Source organism: Piliocolobus tephrosceles, chromosome 1 (genome assembly GCF_002776525.5).
Source record: "Piliocolobus tephrosceles isolate RC106 chromosome 1, ASM277652v3, whole genome shotgun sequence".
NCBI lineage: Eukaryota > Metazoa > Chordata > Mammalia > Primates > Cercopithecidae > Piliocolobus > Piliocolobus tephrosceles.
Genome location: NC_045434.1, coordinates 100,816,354 through 100,837,044, shown reverse-complemented (window position 1 = coordinate 100,837,044; position 20,691 = coordinate 100,816,354). Strand labels below are relative to the sequence as shown.

General features: G+C 43.6%; 1 protein-coding gene across 1 annotated transcript in view; it reads left to right on the top strand.

Annotated features, from left to right (window-relative positions):
• PDE4DIP (phosphodiesterase 4D interacting protein) overlaps window positions 1-20,691 on the top strand; it is a 220,591-nt gene that overhangs the window by 180,387 nt on the left and 19,513 nt on the right. Inside the window, exons 23-31 of the mRNA XM_026456724.1 lie at window positions 4,340-4,572; window positions 7,756-8,191; window positions 9,034-9,226; window positions 9,763-9,882; window positions 11,063-11,591; window positions 13,379-13,614; window positions 14,619-14,670; window positions 15,755-15,978; window positions 16,628-16,780. Coding sequence (XP_026312509.1) covers window positions 4,340-4,572; window positions 7,756-8,191; window positions 9,034-9,226; window positions 9,763-9,882; window positions 11,063-11,591; window positions 13,379-13,614; window positions 14,619-14,670; window positions 15,755-15,978; window positions 16,628-16,780 — 2,176 coding nt within the window. The remainder of the gene's footprint in view (window positions 1-4,339; window positions 4,573-7,755; window positions 8,192-9,033; window positions 9,227-9,762; window positions 9,883-11,062; window positions 11,592-13,378; window positions 13,615-14,618; window positions 14,671-15,754; window positions 15,979-16,627; window positions 16,781-20,691) is intronic.

Here is a 20,691-nt window from a genome sequence, read left to right as displayed (position 1 = left end):
AGTGTAATTATGAGTTAAGCCTTTGGATCAGGGCTTGACTCATAATAGACAAAGTATGTTCCTGCTGGATGGAAGAATCTCTTGGGTAAGCACCATTTTTCTTTCTATCGCCTTTCCTTGAAAATACATCTTCAGCTTTGGGTAGGAGGAATCTTGGGGTATGAAATCATTGCAAATTTACTTCATCTTTCTGGAGTTTGAGGTTGTGACTCTCCTGCTACCAATTAAATAAAGCTTACTTTGCCGTAACTGTTTTGTGTCCAGATTCTCAAAATTTGTTTGCTTGTTTCCAGGGAAGTGGTCCCTTAAGGTAGATTTTGAGCTTCTCCTTGTTACGTCCTTGGAAGGTAAACTTTTACTTGACACTAAGCTCCCTTCCTACTCCAAGCATTCATACACTTTCCCTAACAGACACATCCAACCTTGTCTTTCTTCCAAGGTGAGAATCACCTTTTGGCCAATGCAAGTTGTTTCCTCCTTATGTTTTGGACTCAGCCACCTCAGGAAGCCTCGTGTCTGGCCATGATAGTAATTTTCCCTAGATTATCTCCCACGAAATTCTATTCTCAAGCAGATGTAAGATCTATAATAAATACCTATGAAATTGCTGTAAAAGAAACTAGGGTAACCAACCATTGTATTTTTTATGTGAAGTTTTATAATGGAGAAAAAGTTAATCAAGAATAAAGATTCAAGCCCAGGTAGTGTGCATCTATAGTTGCAGCTACTCAGGAGGCTGAAGCAAGAGAATCTCTTGAGCCCAGGGGTTAAGGGCCAGCCTGGGCAACATAATGAGACCCCCCACTTCTTAAAGAAAAAATAATCAAGATTCAAATAGAAGAACAGATGTTAGTAGACAAAGTGTGATAAACTTGAAAAAAGCTATTTTAAAAAAAGTTATTTTTGATTGACAAATCGTACTTGTATACATTTATGGGGTATGATATGATTTTTTATATATATATACACACACATACATATATATACACACACAAACAATATGGAATGATTAAACCAAGCTAATTATGTATTCATCAGCTTGCCTACTTATCATTTTTGATGGTGAGACATTGGAAATTTACTCTTATTTTGAAATATACATTTTATTGGCTATAGGCACCCTGCTATGCAGTATATCTTAAGACCTACTCTTTTTGTCGATACTCTTGATCAACAATTCCCTCTACTCTCCCTCCCTACTCCACCAGCCTCTAATAACCACCATTCTACTCTCTGCTTCTATGAGTTCAACCTTATTAGATTCCACATATAGGTGAGCTTATGTGGTATGTGTCTCTGTGTGCCTGGCTTATTTCACTAAGCATAATGACCTTCAGATTCATTCATGTTGTCACAAATGGCAGGACCTATCCCCTGGCATTTTAAGTTTAAATAGTATTCCGTTGTGTATTATCTGCCACGTTTTCTTTACCCATTTATCTACTGATGGACCTAGGTTGGTTCTACATCTTGACTATTTTGAATAATGCTGTAATGAACATGAGAGTGCAGATATACCTTTAACATATTCATTTCAGTTCCTTTGGATACGTACCCAGAAATGGAATTACTGGATCATAGGGTAGATTCTATTTTTAGGTTTTTGAGGAAACTCCATACTGTTTTCCACACCAGCTGTACTAATTTACATACCTAGTCACAATGTGTGTGTTCCCTTTTCTCTCCATTATCTCTAACACATCATTCACCTTTCTGATAAATGCCACTCTAACAGGTGTGAGATGATATTCATTATGGTTTTAATTTGCATTTCCATAATGATTAGTGATGCTGAGAATTTGAGAAAAGCTCATTTTTAATGCCTTAATGTTGAGCACTGACTTAACATTGTGACAGATATGAAACAATAGGGTAAAAACAAAACAATGTCATTCAAACAGGATATCAGATTTGCACATAGGCCTTTGTGGGGCAAATGGGAACCCAGCGCACAAAAAGTTGAATTATATGGAAGCAATATCACAAGTGAGTTAGGAAATGTGAAAAAAAAGACCCAAGAGAGATATAATTAAAAATAGACCTAATGGATTCACACTATCACTACAAATACTGGAAGCCCTGGGGTTTCATTTGGGGGAAAGAAATATTTGCTTTCATACATGATCAAAACTAATGAAAAGGCTAGATCCTGAGTTACTTTTCAGGCATTTACATTTAAAACTTAGCCAAAGAAAGTCCGCTCTGAGGTGGAAATATGAAAATGCAAATTAGCCTGGGGAAAAATCAGATCCCTAGGCAATGTTTGATTTTCTCACTTTAAACTGGGAAATTAGATCAGATGTACCTTAAGGTTTTTCTGGTGTTAACATTCATGGTTCATAGTTTTTTCTTTTTAAAGAAAATAGATATATTGAAACCAATAGAACAAGGTAACATATATCCAGAAGGCACTTTAATAATCGGTAAACTTCATTAAAGTTAGATATTATTTTTAAGCAGAAGGAACCCTTAAGGCCTAGAAAAGAAAAATGCTGTGCCCGCACTCAAGACTAATGGCAAAGTGCGTTTTAGTTAAGTTACTTGGAAAGAGTTTACATAGAATGGCAACATCACATAGTTTAAATGAGGGATGGGATCATAAGCTTTCAGAAGTGGTTTTATTTGGTCCCCCTTCCCTCATTTTGTCACAAATGCTGGGGGGCACATATGGAGATGGCCACCAGCCTGATTAAGCCTGCCAGCAGAGTCTTAGAGACAGACATTCCCGGGAGCCTACCAAATCTCTGGTTCATAAGGCCCAAGTAAGACTGGGTGCCTGGGAATTAAGTGGCTTTGTCTAAGGATATTTCTTCTTTGACCTGGGTGCACAGGTCTTCACAAACTCAACTGCTATGCTACTGAACATCATTGCACATGCATACTGTGAATCAACCCTGCCACAAACCTGTGACCTAGATTTGAACATACTTTGTTTTGGGGAATAGCAAAAGTCTGTGGCTTTGCGCCAACCCCGGCAGCTCTGTCAATCATTGATCCATATAAGCTGTTCTCAGCCCTGCTCTGTTCAATGTATTGGTGACCTGAATGGAGATATAAAGCATATAATTAATTCTACAAATCATCCCCAATCAGTGGGCCACTACATGATTTGTGGAAGTGCACATCAAATATTTGGATGACTTGGATAATTGGGGAATGATTCAGTATATCCAGAATGAATTTATAAGTGACAATTACAAGTCACAATATGTATAGAGATAAAACAAAACAACACGACCCAGCAACAGCTGTGGGCGAGGGGTGGAAAATTCAGAGGTCAAAATTGACCCGAAGTTAAGTAAAAGCTCCAGATGCTGCCACTGAGAAGAAAAAGAAGCCAATGTGACATTGGGACATATTTAGATTAATATTGGACAGACAGGCAGGAGCTCCTTGTACTAAAGTAATTAGTCATATGCTAAGTAGATTATCATACTCAGATTTTGATTTCTACACTTTTAAGAGCATGGGAAAAAACCAAAGATAAGCCCAAAATGAACAATAACAAAGTCTAAAAGTTAACAAATTCCCATTTGAGGAAAAGCCATAAGATCTGCTTTAATTAAAACATTGATGAATAACTTCAAGAGTGTCCTCGAGAAATAGAAAGGTGCTGGGCAATTGTTCCTGCCTCTGTTTCTTCCACATGCTGAGATTTGTAGAGAGAGTTTGTCTGGCAGCATCGGCATAAGGATAATAACCAAAAAGTGAGGTCGGTTGCTTGGCAGAGTGGCTCCACATGTACCTCCCAGTAGCTGCAGAGTGTGATTCTTCTGCTGCCGATGAAATGGTTGGTGTTGTCTTCCCTGTAGCTACACCTTATTCTAATTCTGTGACTCCGTCTGCTGACTGTTTCCCCAGTGCCCCGAGTCCTCCCTCTCAGCTGTCCTTGAGGGAGTCAGAGTTACAGGCAGGGCCTTAGGTTTTGCGCCCTGATACCTTAAGCCATCATGTCCCGCCATCCAGGACTCAAGGGTTGCAGAGCTGATGAAGCTTCCTGACTTGTGAGAAAACTCGCAGGACTCTGTCTTCTCGGGAAGAGAAGAATCACCACATTCACACCCTCCAGTCCTGTTTTCTCCCTCACCATCTCTGGATTCTTCTGTTCTCCATTCCTCCTGCTCCACTCCTCCATTCCTCCTGCTCATTTCGTGTGTCCTTCCCACCCAAACCAGTCCCCAGTGCCCTTATGCCTGACTAAGGAGGTTCTGGGTAGGGAGTTCATTTTAGATCTGCTTTTTTTTGTTTGTTTTTGTTCTGAGAACTGCCTTTGCAATCTCATGTTTCTCTTGGGTCCTCTTTAATGGCCTAACTTCTTCAAACCATGATTTTCTTTTAGCTTGTCAAGGTGGCTTTGGAGAAAAGTCTGGCAACTGTGGAGACCCAGAACCCATCTTTTTCCCCTCCTTCCCCAGTGGGAGGGGACAGTAACAAGTGTCTTCAGGAAGAAATACTCCACCTGAGGGCTGAGATCCACCAGCACTTAGAAGAGAAGAGGAAAGCTGAGGAGGAACTGAAGGAGCTAAAGGCTCAAATTGAGGAAGCAGGATTCTCCTCAGTGTCCCACATCAGGTAGGATGTTCTTCCCAGAGAAGGGGAGCTTGCGGGTCGTGAGGCATCACAGCCAAGGGCCTTGCCTTGCTGCAGCCAAGGCATCCATGTGACAAAGGGCTACTTGGTCCATATCCCAGGCAGAAATGCATTAATATTTCTACAAATTCTTTAGATAAAAGTAAGTAATATTGGCTAATGGTAATCACTTTCTGTTATTCAAATAATCCTGGTCTTAATTCAGTATAACAATGCCCGCTATTATTGTGCATCTGCCAGTCATACATATGACAGTCATGGTGGAAACCTCCTTGTTACATGACCAGTATTGCTCTTTTTAATTGACTGAAACATGTGAGGAATCGCTGCTACCTACTGTGTTTCACTGCTGTATAGAGAACCAGAACAGTCCACGAAGGAGTAGGATTTTTTTTTTTTTTGAGGCAGAGTCTCGCTCTGTTGCCCAGGCTGGAGTGCAGTGGCGTGATCTTGACTCACTGCAAGCTTTGCCTCTCGGGTTCACGCCATTCTTCTGCCTCAGCCTCCCGAGTAGCTGGGACTACAGGCGCCCGCCACCATGCCCAGCTAATTTTTTTTTGTATTTTTAGTAGAGATGGGGTTTCACTGTGTTAGCCAGGATGGTCTCAATCTCCTGACCTCGTGATCCCCCTGCCTCGGCCTCCGAAAGTGCTGGGATTACAGGCATGAGCCACTGCACCCAGCCAGAGGGTTTCTGTCAAGGCCCCTTCATCTCTGCTGCTTTAGTAATTTTACAAAAATAGCAGATAGCTCATTCATTGGTTAGACTGGCCACTCTGTCTTTGATGGCTTTTTGACAAAAGATAATTGGAGAACATGCTGATACTGTAGGGCTGATCCATTTTATTCATTCACTCCCAGGTCTTCAATCATCACTGCCTGTTTGGAGTACAGCTGTCCAACTTCTAAATCATGCCCTGTTGTTTCCCTGCACCTTACCTGCCACTTAATCTTCCCCAAATAATGTTAGCACTTTGAAAAGGACCTAGGCATCTAGCCTCATGTCCTTGTTTCATAGCTGAGGAAACTCAGGCCTAGAAAGTTTCAAGTGACTTGCTCAAGGTTGCATAATAATCTGTGGCTCCCAATTTCTAACATCTAAACCTTGTTTCTATACTATACACTTTGTCAAACAATTTTTAAAAAATTCTTGTGGTTGTTCTAATGCTGATTATTTTGCTCTGAATTATCATAATAACTTTTTCCTTAAGTTCTACTTAAGCATATTATTTTACTTAAATTTTTGTATGTGTAAACTTAATTGAGTTATCTGTTATAAGAACAGTACATCTCTTTTGATTCTATTGTTGAACCTACAATAAAACCATCTGTAGATATCCCTGTGGATTATTTTCCTTTGTTACTAACCTGAAACTCTGATTTGTTCAACCCTCCACCCAAGCTACAGAATCACTGATACTGTAGAAGGTAGAAGCTAATGCATTGTTCTTCCTTTCAAGAAGATTTTGTTGAGTTTTTCTTCTACATGTTTGTATTTAAAAACATCACTTTTTTCTAAATGTGAAGTTAGAAATATTAAATATTCTTTTCCATATACACATGTGCCCACTTTATCCCCCTTCCACATCCCAGTTTTGGTAAAATGCCTATCCCCTTTTTCTTTATTGAGAAACTATCTCATAGATTGTCTTTCTGTATCCTATATACTATTTTCCTCCCAGAAACACACCAGACAAGCTCTGCTCTAGGTTCCAAGACTCCTGGATTCTGAGAAATTCAGTCTAGGTGCATAGCCCACTGCTGATCCTTCAAGTTGTGAATTACCCATTTCCTGTGCATCCTGTAGCCCAGGGGTTCTCAGTTTAGCATGCTTAGCCCAGCTAAGCTGGGCATGGTGGCTCATGCCTATAATCCCAACACTTTGGGAGGCCAAGGTGGGCAGATCACCTGAGGTCAGGAGTTCAAGACCAGCCTGGTCAACATGGTGAAACCCCTTCACTACTAAAAATACAAAAATTAGCTGGGCGTGGTGGCGCATGCCTATAGTCCCAGCTACTCGGGAGGCTGAGGCAGCAGAATTGCTTGAACCCAGGAGGTGGAGGTTGCAGTGAGCCAAGATATCGCCACTGCACTGCAGCCGGGGTGACAGAGTGATACTCTTTCTCAAAAAAATAAATAAATAATAATTTAAAAATCACCTGTGGAACTTAAGTAAAATGTGGATTCATAGGCCTTAGCTATACAGTCTTTTTAACAAGCACCTTAGGGGATTCTACTGTTAGTATTTCTCAGGTCTGCAGCTAGTACAGCAGGGATTGAATGACTTCCCTGTTAGACCCTGAGCTAGCCATACTGTATATGCAATTTCATTTAAGCATTTAAGCATCTGCTAACTCCACTAGGTAGTGTTATCATCCTTATTTTATATAAAAGGAAACTGAGGCTCAAAGAAGTTAAGTGAATAGACTTGTTACAGCCATGTTTGCTTCCACTCAACCCTAGTATGAGTTCGTTGTTGTGGAAAGAATTTATCTGGAATGTCTTGGTGAAAAATAGCTGTTTTGGTCAATTTTATTTCTTCAACAAATACGAATGATTTATGTGGCAGGCACTTTTGTAGGCACTGGGGATGTGAGGTGAATAGGACAGACACAGTCCTGCTCTCAAGAAGATTATCTCTATCATGTGAGCCAGATATAAAGCAAACAATTATCTAAGTACGTTTTGATTGTATTAATAGCTCTGATTAGTGTTATTTATTTATTCTGTGTTCCTAAGTCCCAATGGTTTGAAACTGACTGATGATAAATAATAGAACTGTAGAATTCATAACAATAAATTTGTCACAGTAAAGGTCTTATTTTTTAACAGTGTAAGTACTCTTGTTTATTCCAGAGGCTACTAAAAATTAGAACATATGAGGCTGCGTGCCACAAGTAAAGAAAACTAGCCTGCATGTCTTGAGTCCAAGGTTTCTAGTGATGGTGCTGCCACCAAGAAGCTGTGGAAGTTTGGGCAAGTCTCTTACTCTTCCTGAGCCTTGACTTTCTTGTATATAAAACGAGGGAGCTGTTGTAGGTCTCAGGTTGCTTCATGCTCTGGGGTATGTCTGAGTTTATCACGGGCTGAGATGTGGATAAGAGGTACTATTAGGAACTGTTGTCAGGACCAGACCTAGCCCTCAATTATGTGTGTTTCCTGCAGGAACACCATGCTGAGCCTTTGCCTTGAGAATGCAGAGCTGAAAGAGCAGATGGGAGAAGCAATGTCTGATGGATGGGAGATCGAGGAAGACAAGGAGAAGGGCGAGGTGATGGTTGAGACTGTGGTAGCCAAAGAGGGTCTGAGTGAGAGTAGCCTTCAGGCTGAGTTCAGAAAGCTCCAGGGAAAACTGAAGAATGCCCACAATATCATCAACCTCCTCAAAGAACAACTTGTGCTGAGTAGCAAAGAAGGGAATAGTAAACTTACTCCAGATCTCCTTGTGCATCTGACCAGCACCATCGACAGAATAAACACAGAACTGATTGGTTCTCCTGGGAAGCACCACCACCAAGAGGAGGGGAATGTGAATATGAGGCCTTGCCCCAGACCCCAGAGACTTGACCTTGGGGCTACCTTCACAGTGGATGCCCACCAAGTAAGTGTGGGCTTAGATGGAATGAAAAACAATTGGAGAAGGGCTCGAGATGACAGTGTTTACCTTAAAACATTCTCCCATGTGAATCAGGAGGTACCAAGAGAAGGGTCTCTTTGTACCACAAACAGTAATAATAATATTCAGTCTACATTCAGCCTTTAGAAAGGCTTTTATAACATAAATATTTCTTGAGTACTTAATTTTTCAGATAACACACTAGGCATTGGCATGGGGCAATAAAACCAATGGCTGCCCTTGAGGTACTTAATATGGTAAGGAAAGATGGCACACAAACAAGTAATTTTAACAGGATGTGGTAACTGCTGTAACATAGGGATGCATCAGTTAGGAGGCAGCCCAGACAAGTGGTATGTAATGACATCCCTTCCTTATCACTGCCATTTTTTTTTGTCACAGCCCATCACAGGTGTCTGTTCCTGGGCCTCAGATGGGTTATTGGGATCCTCTTTAGGGAAGGAGCCATGCTGAAGATTCAGTAAAATGGAGAATACGGGGATACTGAGAGAATCAATGGGACAGAATGCGAGGGGAGATGAGTGGAGGGTTACACCCCTTCTCTTTTGTACCACTGAGAAAACATTTCCTGAGAGCTCCTCTGTAGACTTGATTGGCACTGTGCTGTGTGCTGTGGATACTGATATGAAGAAAACATTATCCCAGTGCTCCAGGAGCTCCATCTGGAAAACAAGTCACTGCCAAATGGCATGAGAAGTGCTGTGACAGACTTGAGTAAAGTCCACAGGGTTCAGAAGGGGCGGTGGTCATCATTGCATGGGGGTGACCTCAGACTGTCCTGATCCCTGTATTGGACCCTTTCACAGTTGGATAACCAGTCCCAGCCTCATGACCCTGGGCCTCAGTCAGCATTTAGCCTACCAGGGTCCACTCAGCACTTACGCTCCCAGCTGTCACAATGCAAACAACGCTATCAAGATCTCCAGGAGAAGCTGCTGCTATCAGAAGCCACTGTCTTTGCTCAGGCTAATGAGCTGGAGAAATACAGAGTTATACTTAGTAAGTAACTGTGACTTACTAGTAAAGTAAGTAGCCTGTGTGTCTTACAACTTCTGTGTGTTCTATACCGACATAACGTGGTTATTGAGCACATGAAGTGTGGCTAGTGCTACTTGGACATTTGGTTTTGTTTAATTTTAGTTAATTTAGTATAAAGTGGCCATATGTGGCTACTAACTCTCTTATTGGACAGTACAGGTCTAGGTGTCTTGGGACTCTAAATTAGTTTAGCTCCATTCCACATTTATTGAACCCCTGTGGATAAAGCACTTGCCAGCTTCAATGTGGCTGCTAGAGATGATAGTATATAATCCCTGACTTAAGGGGAGATTGTCAATGGCAAATGCAGGCTCATCCTATGGAAAGAAATTCTGCTTCCTGGAGCTGGTGGTCTCTTCTCCCACCAGTTCAAAGAAGCTTCTCTCCCACTGTGGATCTGACCTCTCTGCCCCAAAAGGTTAGGGTATGTGCCACTGAGGCTGAGGGCATATGTGGGAAATTCAGACATTCTGTAACACCTGCTGTCTCTTCCCAAGCAGGTGAATCCTTGGTGAAGCAGGACAGCAAGCAGGTCCAGGTGGACCTCCAGGACCTGGGCTATGAGACTTGTGGCCGAAGCGAGAATGAGGCTGAACGGGAGGAAACCACCAGTCCCGGTAAGAGAATAGGGTGTGGGGCCCACCCCTCCCTGGAGTCAGCTGTCACATTTAGGTGCTGTTGGCCAATTCCACACCTGACAAGTAGTGGGGAAGAGGAGGACAGGAGGTTAATAGGAGAACTCTTACCCAAAATGAGAGTGAGTATAAGTTTGAATTTCTATAATTAGTTGTTGGCATACTGATAATAATAATAATAATATAAAGTTCTATCCAACCAACTATTATAGAAATACTAAGGCCTACTTAGAGACCAGATGAGGTTTTAGAAACATGCAAACTCTAAGTTAAAAATAATTTTGTTTTGCATTATAAAAGGACTACAACTATAGGGCCACCCACCACATTGAAAACCAGAAGAGAAGAAAAACACTCTCTCTCTCATTCTTGAGGCAGTGTAGTGTGGCAGTTAAGAGAAAAGATCCTGGGGCCTGACTGGTTGGTTCAAATCCCAATTTGTAAACTTTCCTGTGCCCCGGTTTTTTCATATGTTAAAATAGTAATAAAGGAACTACCTACCCTGTCAGGTACCAGTGTCAATTAAATAAGTAAATTCTTATAAAATACTTTAGAACAGTGGCTGACATCTGGTAAAATGCCATGGGTTAGTTCTTATTCTGACTACCACTGCCTTAATACACTGATGTTAACATGCTGATATATTTATTCAAAGTCTTATTTTCTTATGCCTATTTTTCACACAGTTATAACCCAATAAACTTCTAAATTATAGGAAAATTTAGAGAGCATTTAACTTTCAGCATGCAGGAATAGCTTGTCCTACATTCTTGTGGCCATCCTAAATAGATAAGGCCATGTTAATGTCTTAAGAAACATCAGTGTGTGTGGAACGAATGCAGGACATTGGAGGATTTGAATTCTGGTTCTGCCATGTGCTAGTTTGAGTGATCTAGAACAAGCTAGTTTACCGCCTCTCTTTTAAGTTTTGGTTTCCCCAGTCAGTAAAATAGAAGGTGATGATACCTAACTGGTAGATATAAGGAAGATAAGAAATATTGTATTCGAATACCTAGTACAGTGTCAGGGTTGAATAAAGAGCTTCTTCAACTTTTTCTCTAGTAATTATTGTCCTCACGACCAAACTTGCCTTCTCTCAAAGGCAGTGGCCACAATAGCACATCCAACTGTTATTCAGGAAGACATATTTGTCCTTTTTCAGAGTGTGAGGAGCACAACAGCCTCAAGGAGATGGTCCTGATGGAGGGGCTGTGCTCTGAGCAGGGGCGCCGGGGCTCAACGCTGGCTGGTTCCTCCAAGAGGAAGCCCTTGGAGAACCAGCTAGGGAAGCAGGAAGACTTCCGGGTATATGGAAAGTCAGAAAACATCTTGGTCCTACGGAAGGACATCAAAGATCTGAAGGCCCAGCTGCAGAATGCCAACAAGATCATTCAAAACCTCAAGAGCCGGGTCCGGTCCCTCTCGGTTACAAGTGATTATTCGTCTAGTCTGGAAAGACCCCGGAAGCTGAGAGCTGTTGGCACCCTGGAGGGGTCTTCACCTCATAGTGTCCCTGATGAGGATGAGGGGTGGCTGTCTGATGGCACTGGGGCTTTCTACTCACCAGGGCTTCAGGCCAAAAAGGACCTGGAAAGCCTCATCCAGAGAGTATCCCAGCTGGAGGCCCAGCTCCCAAAAAATGGACTAGAAGGGAAGCTGGCTGAGGAGCTGAGATCAGCCTCATGGCCTGGGTAAGGATGACACTGTTTGGGCACTTTCTGGATTGAAAATGTGTAAGTTCGTGTTTGGTGTAGGGTAGCTCAGGCAGTTGGAAGAAAGAACATGTCTGGGTATTCACAAGGACACTGATTTAAATGGCAGATATAGGTCTGCGGAAAAGACAGGTAGGCAACCAGGAGGGCATAGGATGATGTCCTAGTATCTGGGAGATACTGGGTCTCAGGGATTTCCTCTTAGGGATGTATTAGTAAAGTAATAGTGTATATGGTATAGTATAGTAGTAATACTGGAATCAGACTTCCTAGCTCTGATGCTTACCACCCATGCAACCTTCTTAACCTTTCTGTGCCTTTGTCCTTACCTATTAAATGAAGATGATAAGAGAACCCATCTCAAAGGGTGGATATTAGGTTTAAATGAATTAATACAAGTGCCGGCCAGGCATGATAGCTCATGCCTGTAATTCCAGCACTTTGGGAGGCCGAGGCAGGCAGAACACCTGAGGTCAGGAGTACGAGACCAACCTACTGGTTTAGTAGAGTTTCACCCCATCTCTACTAAAAATACAAAAATTAGCTGGGCATGGTGGTGCATGCCTGTAAGCCCAGCTACTTGGGAGGCTGAGGCAGGAGAATCACTTGAACCTGGGAGGTGGCGGTTGCAGTGAGCCGAGATGGCACCACTGTACTCCAGCCTGGGTGACAGAGCAAGACTCTGTCTCAAGAAAAAAAAAAAAATGAATACAAGTGCTTAGCATAGTGCCTAGCATATATTAAGCTCTCAATGCTATTTGCCGTAGTTATAAGTGTTATTGATACTCTGTGTTGAAAACACAGACATTCATCTTGGTATGTGTCCTGGTTATCTATTGCTAAGTAATAACCACTCTAAAACCTAGAGATTTCAAACAACACTTTATTATGCTTCATGGTTGGTTCTGTGGTTTGACTGGGCTCAGCTGGGTGGCTGTCACTTAGGGTCTCTTGTTTTGGGTTCCATCAATTGATGGTATGAGAGTTGATGTGATGGCCATCATTGCAAAATATAGTCAGCCACAGTATCATAACACAGGAGAAATTCAGGCATCAGGTGGTAGTTAAAACAGAAGACATGAAAAGTCCTATCTAGACTTAGGATGAAATGATTCCAATTATTCATTGAGTAACTGCTGTGAATCTGCGTGATACTGGTGCTGTAAGGAATATAAAATGCATAACTATCTTTATTCTCACAGACCTTATGATTTATCTAGGGACATAATTAACATATATATAACAGTTGAAGAACAGCGGCATACTAAATTTTATGTTTGTTTGTTTGTTTTGTTACGGAGTCTCACTCTGTCACCCAGGCTGGAGTGCAGTGGCGCCTTCTCGGCTCACTACAACCTCCACCTCCCAGGTTCAAGCAATTCTCCTGCCTCAGCCTCCCGAGTAGGTGGGATTACAGGCATGCACCGCCATGCCCAGCTAATTTTTTCTGTATTTTTAGTAGAGGCGGGGTTTTCACCAATATTGACCAGGCTGGTCTCGAACTCCTCACCTTGTGATCTGCCCACCTCGGCCTCTCAGAGTGCTGGGATTACAGGCGTGAGCTACCATGCCCGGCCCATACTAAAGTTTTTGATGCAACATTTTATCACGGTAGAATTTACTCTTAAATACCTCCTATGGCTTATGTGCTGGAATTCAGCTTGGTGGTTCCTTAGAGATGTTCTCATAGAACTCTCTACAGAAGGCCCCATAACTTATCATCCACTCTTTCCATACTTACTCTTTCCTCTTCTGTCCTACATTAGGAAATATGATTCCCTGATTCAGGATCAGGCCCGGGAACTATCTTACCTACGGCAAAAAATACGAGAAGGGAGAGGTATTTGTTATCTTCTCACCCAGCATGCAAAAGATACAGTAAAATCTTTTGAGGACCTCCTAAGAAGCAATGACATTGACTACTACCTGGGACAGAGCTTCCGGGAGCAACTCGCCCAGGGAAGCCAGCTGACAGAGAGGCTCACCAGCAAACTCAGCACCAGTAAGTTGGCCACAGGGCTTTGGAATACTCTCAGTCACCCCCACAGTTCCAGCCCCTGGTGGCCACCACATCTCCACTGCAACTTTTTAACCTAGGGTCCTGTTTGTATTTCATTTCCTGGGGCTAATACAGGATCAAGACTGCTCAGTGGGGAGCATGGAGAGGAAGACACAGGGCTGGAGATGCCATGGTTACAACAATAGAAACTTCACCACTCATAGAATGTGACCTGTGGGGCAGGGGCAGCATCTATCTGGTGCTAAGAGGGAGTAGGGTACATGAGAAGGAAGGGCCTTGTTATAGGAGGAAGAGCCCTGAACTAAGAATTACAAGACCCAAGCTCTAGCCTGGATGCTGCCACCAACTTGCTAAATGCTCTTTCCTTGTGGTGTCTCCATATGGCATGGTAATGTACATGCAGGTACTCCACATACGGATAAAGCGCCATGCTCTTTTATACGTGGTTTAGGCACTGGCTGCAGTAGTTCAATGACTACATTGGTTATTATTGGGGTCCTCTACTCAGAATTTCTAGAGAATATCCAAGGGAGTAAAGTAAGATCAGACTTGGGAACCACCCAGCTCACCTCCTGGTGCAGGTGCAGAGGTGGGGCAGGGCTTCTTGTCATCTCCTCAGAGACCTGTGCAGATGCTGCATGAAAGCTGTGGTGGGACATATGCATTGGGGAACTAGTCTACAGCAGGACATGGAGGCTGGAGCGTCCAACAGGGCAGCTGGGCAAGGGCCTCATGATTAATTGAACAAAAGACATTTTAAATGTTTTACCCTGATTTAGGGCAGAGGAAGTCATCATGGTGACCAGCAGGTCAGGGACAGTGGAGTCACTTCTCTAGAGACCCAAGCTGAGGCCTCCCAGAATAACTGTTCTGGATACATGCATGAAATGCTCACTACTCTGTCTCCAGATAGGCTCCTGTGTTTGTAATGTGGGAAGTGGGTCCAGCCTAATTTCTTACTGTTTCTTTTTAAATTTGGTTTGCAGAGGATCATAAAAGTGAGAAAGATCAAGCTGGACTTGAGCCACTGGCCCTCAGGTAATTCAGAGGAGAATCTGGTAAAGAGATTGGGACTGAGGCCCAAAGGGTCAAGGATGGCGGCAACTCCAGAAATCAAGGGGAATAAAGGAAAGTGCTGAATGTATTGAATTCATGCATTCATTGAACACCTCACTGTTGTTTTTAACTAAATTCTTTCTTCTCTTTTGGTTTAATTACATTGGCACATAATTGTCTAGGCTTAGTAACCTAGAAACAGTCTGAGCTAAAAGTGAACTAACTAGGTTTCAAGAGTCTTCTGCCCCACTAAGGGTCCTGCTTTCCTGCTGTGTGTTTAATAAGTAGGATGAGCTTTTCCAAAGTTGGCCTGGCCCAAATTGGGTTGACAGCTAGTTTAATAGTCACTCAATTGCCCTGGGGGAAAAGAGGAATCATATACCAGGACCTGGTGAAAGAGGCCTAGATGGTGTAGATCACCAGGAGGCTGCAGTGCCTCAGGAACCAGTTCTCAGTGAGTTGCTTCATACATTCATCAATGAAATATGGCTCAGAGTCAGTTGTAGCCACTAGTTGGGGTTCTTTGGGTCATGATTATGTCTCAGGCTTCATAAATGCTTCTGAAAATATCTGTAGTGAAGGACACAGTGTTGTTTTTTGTTTTGTTTTGTTTTTATTTCTAATCCGTCATAGAAACATACATGGTCTGAATTCAGTTAACTACATGATTCCACTTATCATGCTCTTGGATGTTGGGACAATGGTTTGCTCTGCGTTTCTCAATGCTTGCTTTCAATTGTTATACTTGTCTTGCTGGAGATGGTAACAAACAGTTCGCAGGGTGCAACTGTTCCAGGGATCATACTTTAAGCAGCAGTGCCTTAAAAGGAGGGCTAGCTGTGTCTTTGCTTGTCCTCAGCATATTATGTGGCCAGAGCACTGGGTAGCTATTCTCTCTCCATCTACACCCCACCTACACTCCATCCCTAAGCAGAGGTGGGTTATTTCCATTATTCTCTGCAGGCATGGTCCCCTTGGCTTACTTGGCTTTTCCTATGAGCCACAGTCAGGACAGGTTGGTTTGGGTGACCTTGGTTTTACCTGTTGTCCCCCTTCTCCCCACCAGGCTCAGCAGGGAGCTGCAGGAGAAGGAGAAGGTCATTGAAGTCCTGCAGGCCAAGCTGGATGCTCGGTCCCTCACACCCTCCAGCAGCCATGCCTTGTCTGACTCCCACCGCTCTCCCAGCAGCACCTCTTTCCTGTCTGATGAGCTGGAAGCCTGCTCTGACATGGACATAGCCAGCGAGTACACACACTATGAAGAGAAGAAAGCTTCTCCCGGTCACTCAGGTAGCCTCCACTTTCTGGGTGGTACCGTCTTTGTCTAGGCTGAGTGGAGACCTCAGGGAACAGGTCTTATAGCTCCACCATGGTGTGTATCAGGCTGAACATGGCTGTGGGGCCAAGTGCCATGCACAGGCACCAGTGGATCAGGATCTTTGCTCTGCTCCTGACTCTACACATTACCTCTGTCACCCTGGCCTCCATGGGCGTGTACATGCTGTTGGGCACAATGTGAGCCATCGTGGGGAGAGTGAGAAGATCACGGCAGACTCTTCTTCGGTGACTCTGTCGGATAGATCTTCTTTAGGATGGAAAATCTCCTTCATCTCTCCTGCAATGATCTTGCTACTTACTCCTGAGCAGTGTTCCCTAAGTATATGTGGGTGTCCGCAGATGCTGCTGGTCTTGCCTGATATTTTTGGAGTTGCCATTTTCATGTTTCAGAGCTCAGAGCTCCACTATCATCCCTAAGGTAGTTTGCCTCACTATAGGAGCTGTCTGCAAACAAGAAAATGAACAACTGCTAACAGTGCTTGTGCTTGGTTCTTTCCCTGAGAGCAAGACTCTAGCCCTGGTATCCCTGGGTAAATATAAGGCCAGCATTCCAGTTCTCTGTAGAACATCAAACATTTTCTTTCATTCATGGGTTTTATAGATTCCATCCATCATTCGAGTCATTCTGCTGTGTTATCTTCTAAACCATCATCAACCAGTGCATCTCAGGGGGTTAAGGCCGAATCCAGCAGCAACCCCATCATCTTGCCAACTCCCCAGAATCCCCCCAAGGAGGCCAACCAGGCCCATTCAGGTATGCAACAGCCAATGGGGCAGAAGCCTCATCTCCTCTTTCTCTGCTGCCTGTTTGACTTTTCTTCAAGGACAGAGGTTTGGACTGTTAGGGGCCTAAATGCATCAAAACCTAGACAGAATCAAGAAACCATCCTCATTCGCCAGTTGTGTCTGATTTAAGAAAATATTTTAGAAAATAAGTAATCCACATCAGGTTTTGATCTGCATACTGGCTTTGACCAGCAGTTGGCTAATCATTTAAAAAGAAACATTTTTATTGGTTTTCTCTCATTTAATCCTGGGAGCAAAGAGGCAAAATATTTCTCCCAGGATTACGACAGCCATAGGATGAAAAGAAATTCACATCTCCTGATCCACTGTATGTGTTACCCATTAAATCTGCATGGTGATTCTCTGCAAGAGGTAGTGCTACTTATTTCATAGCCAAGGATGCTGAGAACAGCCTCAGACAAGGTTCTGTTCATGGTACGTTACCATTAATGGATGTATGAATGGATTGGCAGTCCTTGATGTGTACATAGTGTATATCTTGGGGGCAGTTAAAGGGGTGCATTTCATTTACAAGTCCAGCTTAGTTGCCGGAGGGTACACTGCTCATTCACAGCCCTATACCAGGGATGGCAAGGAAAAGGCAAACCTTGTCTTCACCTCCTACCTCCCACCATAGCTGGCTGGCTGCCTTCAGTGTGGTTTGTTGTGAGGTTTGACTTGAGTAGAGATGCTCCCAGAAAGCACAGTGCTTTCTTCTGCTGCCCTCATTTCCCTGAAGGCAATTCAACCAAACTCTTAAGGAAGAGGAGCTGTTCCAGTGTTTCCTGAGCCTGGGTTCAAAGTTTCTAGGCCAGAGTGGGCAGCAGCGGGACCAGAATCATGAGGAAAAGCTGTGCTTCCAGACTTGTAGACATCTGCTTAAATGTTTTGGGTTCAAACGGAGCAGAAGATGAAAAAGAGAGGATTTAAAAATCAGAATGCCTCCTCAAAGAATGCCTGGGCTGTGTTACCTGGTGATTTGAGTGTATCTGCAGTATTGATCTGAAATGGTGTCAGCACCATTGGGATGTGTTTTAGGATGTAATCATTGTCTTCTACATTTGACATTCTCTAGGGTCAGCCTTGGTTTCTGCTCCCCCTCCATTGGCTACCTGCCCTTTAATTGCTTTTAGGGAAGAGGAAACAATTTTAAACATTGAAACTTGCCAGGGTTTCTAAAAACCTGTCTGTAGATGGGCTGCCTAAAGATCACCAGAAAGACTTTTTTTAATGCAAATTTTCTGTTCCAAAAATTTATAATTCTGTAAGTCTACATTAAGGCCTAGACAGAATCAAGAAGGCCTAAAGAATCTACATATATTGAGAGTTTTTGCTATGTGATTTAAATGCCCAGGAGGGTTTGCAAGCCATTTTGTCTAAGCCACTCTACCAACGCATCTATTTTTAATTTGGTGAATGAACGCATTGATTTGGAATTCTGAAGTTTGTTTCCATCAGAGTCCTGAACTGCATGCACTAGTAATGAAAATTCCCCACAGCCTTTGTTCATATCTCTCCTACTCAGGATGGGACCTGATGCCATCAGAGAGGAGTTCTAGGTAGAGAAAGAGTCTTGTCCCAGGGCCAAGGACTGATATATGCTGGGAGCAAAGCCCCGTGGGCCTTTGAGAGCATTCAAGCTCTCTGACTTGTCCATGCCTAGGATTGCTGGGGTGGGCCTCAATAATGCCACCTTACCTTCTTTAGCCAATTGCTTTCAAGATGAACATAGAGGATATATGCAGGATAGCCCTGGCAGGGGAGAAGAGGGAAGGTCAACCAGGCCAGCCTCTCTGGTAGCAATGGTCACCCTTGGCTATCTTATCCTGTACCACACTAAGGCAATAGCCACTACACAGGGTGCTGTCTGGTCAGGGAATGGTTTGACCTTCTCAATCTTTTACCCATTCTTTTCTCTCATTTTCTCTTGATGATGTGTCTCTTTTCTCCCTAACTTTCTGTTCCTAGGCTTTAATTTTCACTCCATACCCAAGCTGGCTAGCCTTCCTCAGGCACCATTGCCCTCAGCTCCATCCAGCTTCCTGCCTTTCAGCCCCACTGGCCCTCCCCTCCTTGGCTGCTGTGAGACACCGGTGGTCTCCTTGGCTGAGGCTCAGCAGGAGCTGCAGATGCTGCAGAAGCAGTTGGGAGAAAGTGAGCACTTCTGCATTTGTGTGCTTGCGAATGGCAGCCCCACACTGTGTTGCTCTGCATGGCTCGGGCTGGATGGCAGAGTTTAAAAAAGCAACACGGGTACACGTTACAAATGGAAGAATGAGGGAAAGCTCTGCTTGCTTATTTTTTGGAAATGTATTTCCTGTTATTTCTCTGGTGTGTGTGTCTCGTCAGTTAACAGGTAGATACGTTCACGAGGCTCTAGAGCTGGTGCTCTCACACTGTACACACCGCTGGATACCACCAAGTATGCCGAATCCCTGACAGACTGGGGGACTGCTCACTGGTAGGGGATGGGAGAGAGATGTTACGCTTTGCCTATACAGGATGAAGTGGCCAAGAAAAAGATGGCCACATTCAGTGGGCTCCTTTGTGTGGCTATTAGATTTTTCTGCTGTGAAATGCTGTTAATCAAGTTCAGTTCCTGACATCATTAGGTTGGAGCAAAAAGGGTAATGGTAGAGGGATTCAGAAGAGGAGATGATGAGCCACTTTTCCTACTACACAGGGTTCATCCCTGCCCTGGGACACGTGACACGTAGGCAGCTTAGAACAACAGCACCAGCCATGGCATCTGACTGTGAATCCCATCCTCTGACTCCCAAAGATAATTGACCTTATGTAGTTATGTAGACTGTGGACAGTCACTTTTAGAAAACGCTTGGATATACTTGTAGGCTGGATGCTCATCATAAATTTAGTGTGCTAGTGGTCACTGATAGCTTAGAAAAAAATGACAAACCTTCACATGAATTTGCTCTCTCATAGCACCTTAAGCACAACAGTTAGGAGGCAGTTTGAATGAACTTAAACTCATTTGTCAGGTGCTTTCTGTGCCTGTAAAGAAGCTTAGGTGAGCCAGAGACTGATAGACTGAAACCATGCCAGCAGTTTCCAGTGACGCAAGACAACAGCCAAGAATTTGCATCCCCCTCCCTGTAGCCCCAGATGTCATCATGTGGACCAGCCTATTTCTTTCCTTCTTCCTCTTTTTTGTTTTTTGAGACAGGGTCTCACTTTGTCACCCAGACTGAAGTGCAGTGGCACGATCTCGGCTCACTGCAGCCTTGACCTGCTGGGCTCAAGCAACTCTCCCACCTCAGCCCCCCAAGTAGCTGGGATTACAGGTGTGTGTCACCACACCTGGCTAAGTTTTGTACTTTTTGTAGAGACAGGGTTTCACCATGTTGCCAAGACTGGTCTAGAGCTCCTGAGCTCAAGTGATTGGCCCATCTTGGTTTCTGAAAGTACTGGGATCACAGGCATGAGCCACTGCACCTGGCATAGCCTATTTATTTTGTCAACCTAGGAAATGGATATTTTGTCCAGTGCAGGGAACTCTAAAGCTCAGGAAAGTGAAGTTACTTGTTCAAGGTCACTAGTAAGTGGGAGAGACGTGTTTGAATCTGGTCTTCTGCTCCAGGTTTCATGTTTCTGTTATATCTTTTCTACTTAGGATGGCTTTGTCACCATCCTGCTGAGAGTATGGGGCTGAGCTCAACTGATCAAACTCCGGGGACTCCTTGCAATAATTTTTTCCCTCTCTTTAGAGACCAGTAGGAGATGCTGGTGTTTCCGACCTAAAACTTGTTACTTTAGCAGTTCTGGCTCCAACAATGGATGGGCAACAAATGTGCCCCATGACAAATGGCAAGAGTATTTTCTAGCTGCCATTTCTTCCCCTTGCCTCCTTTTCCTTTATCT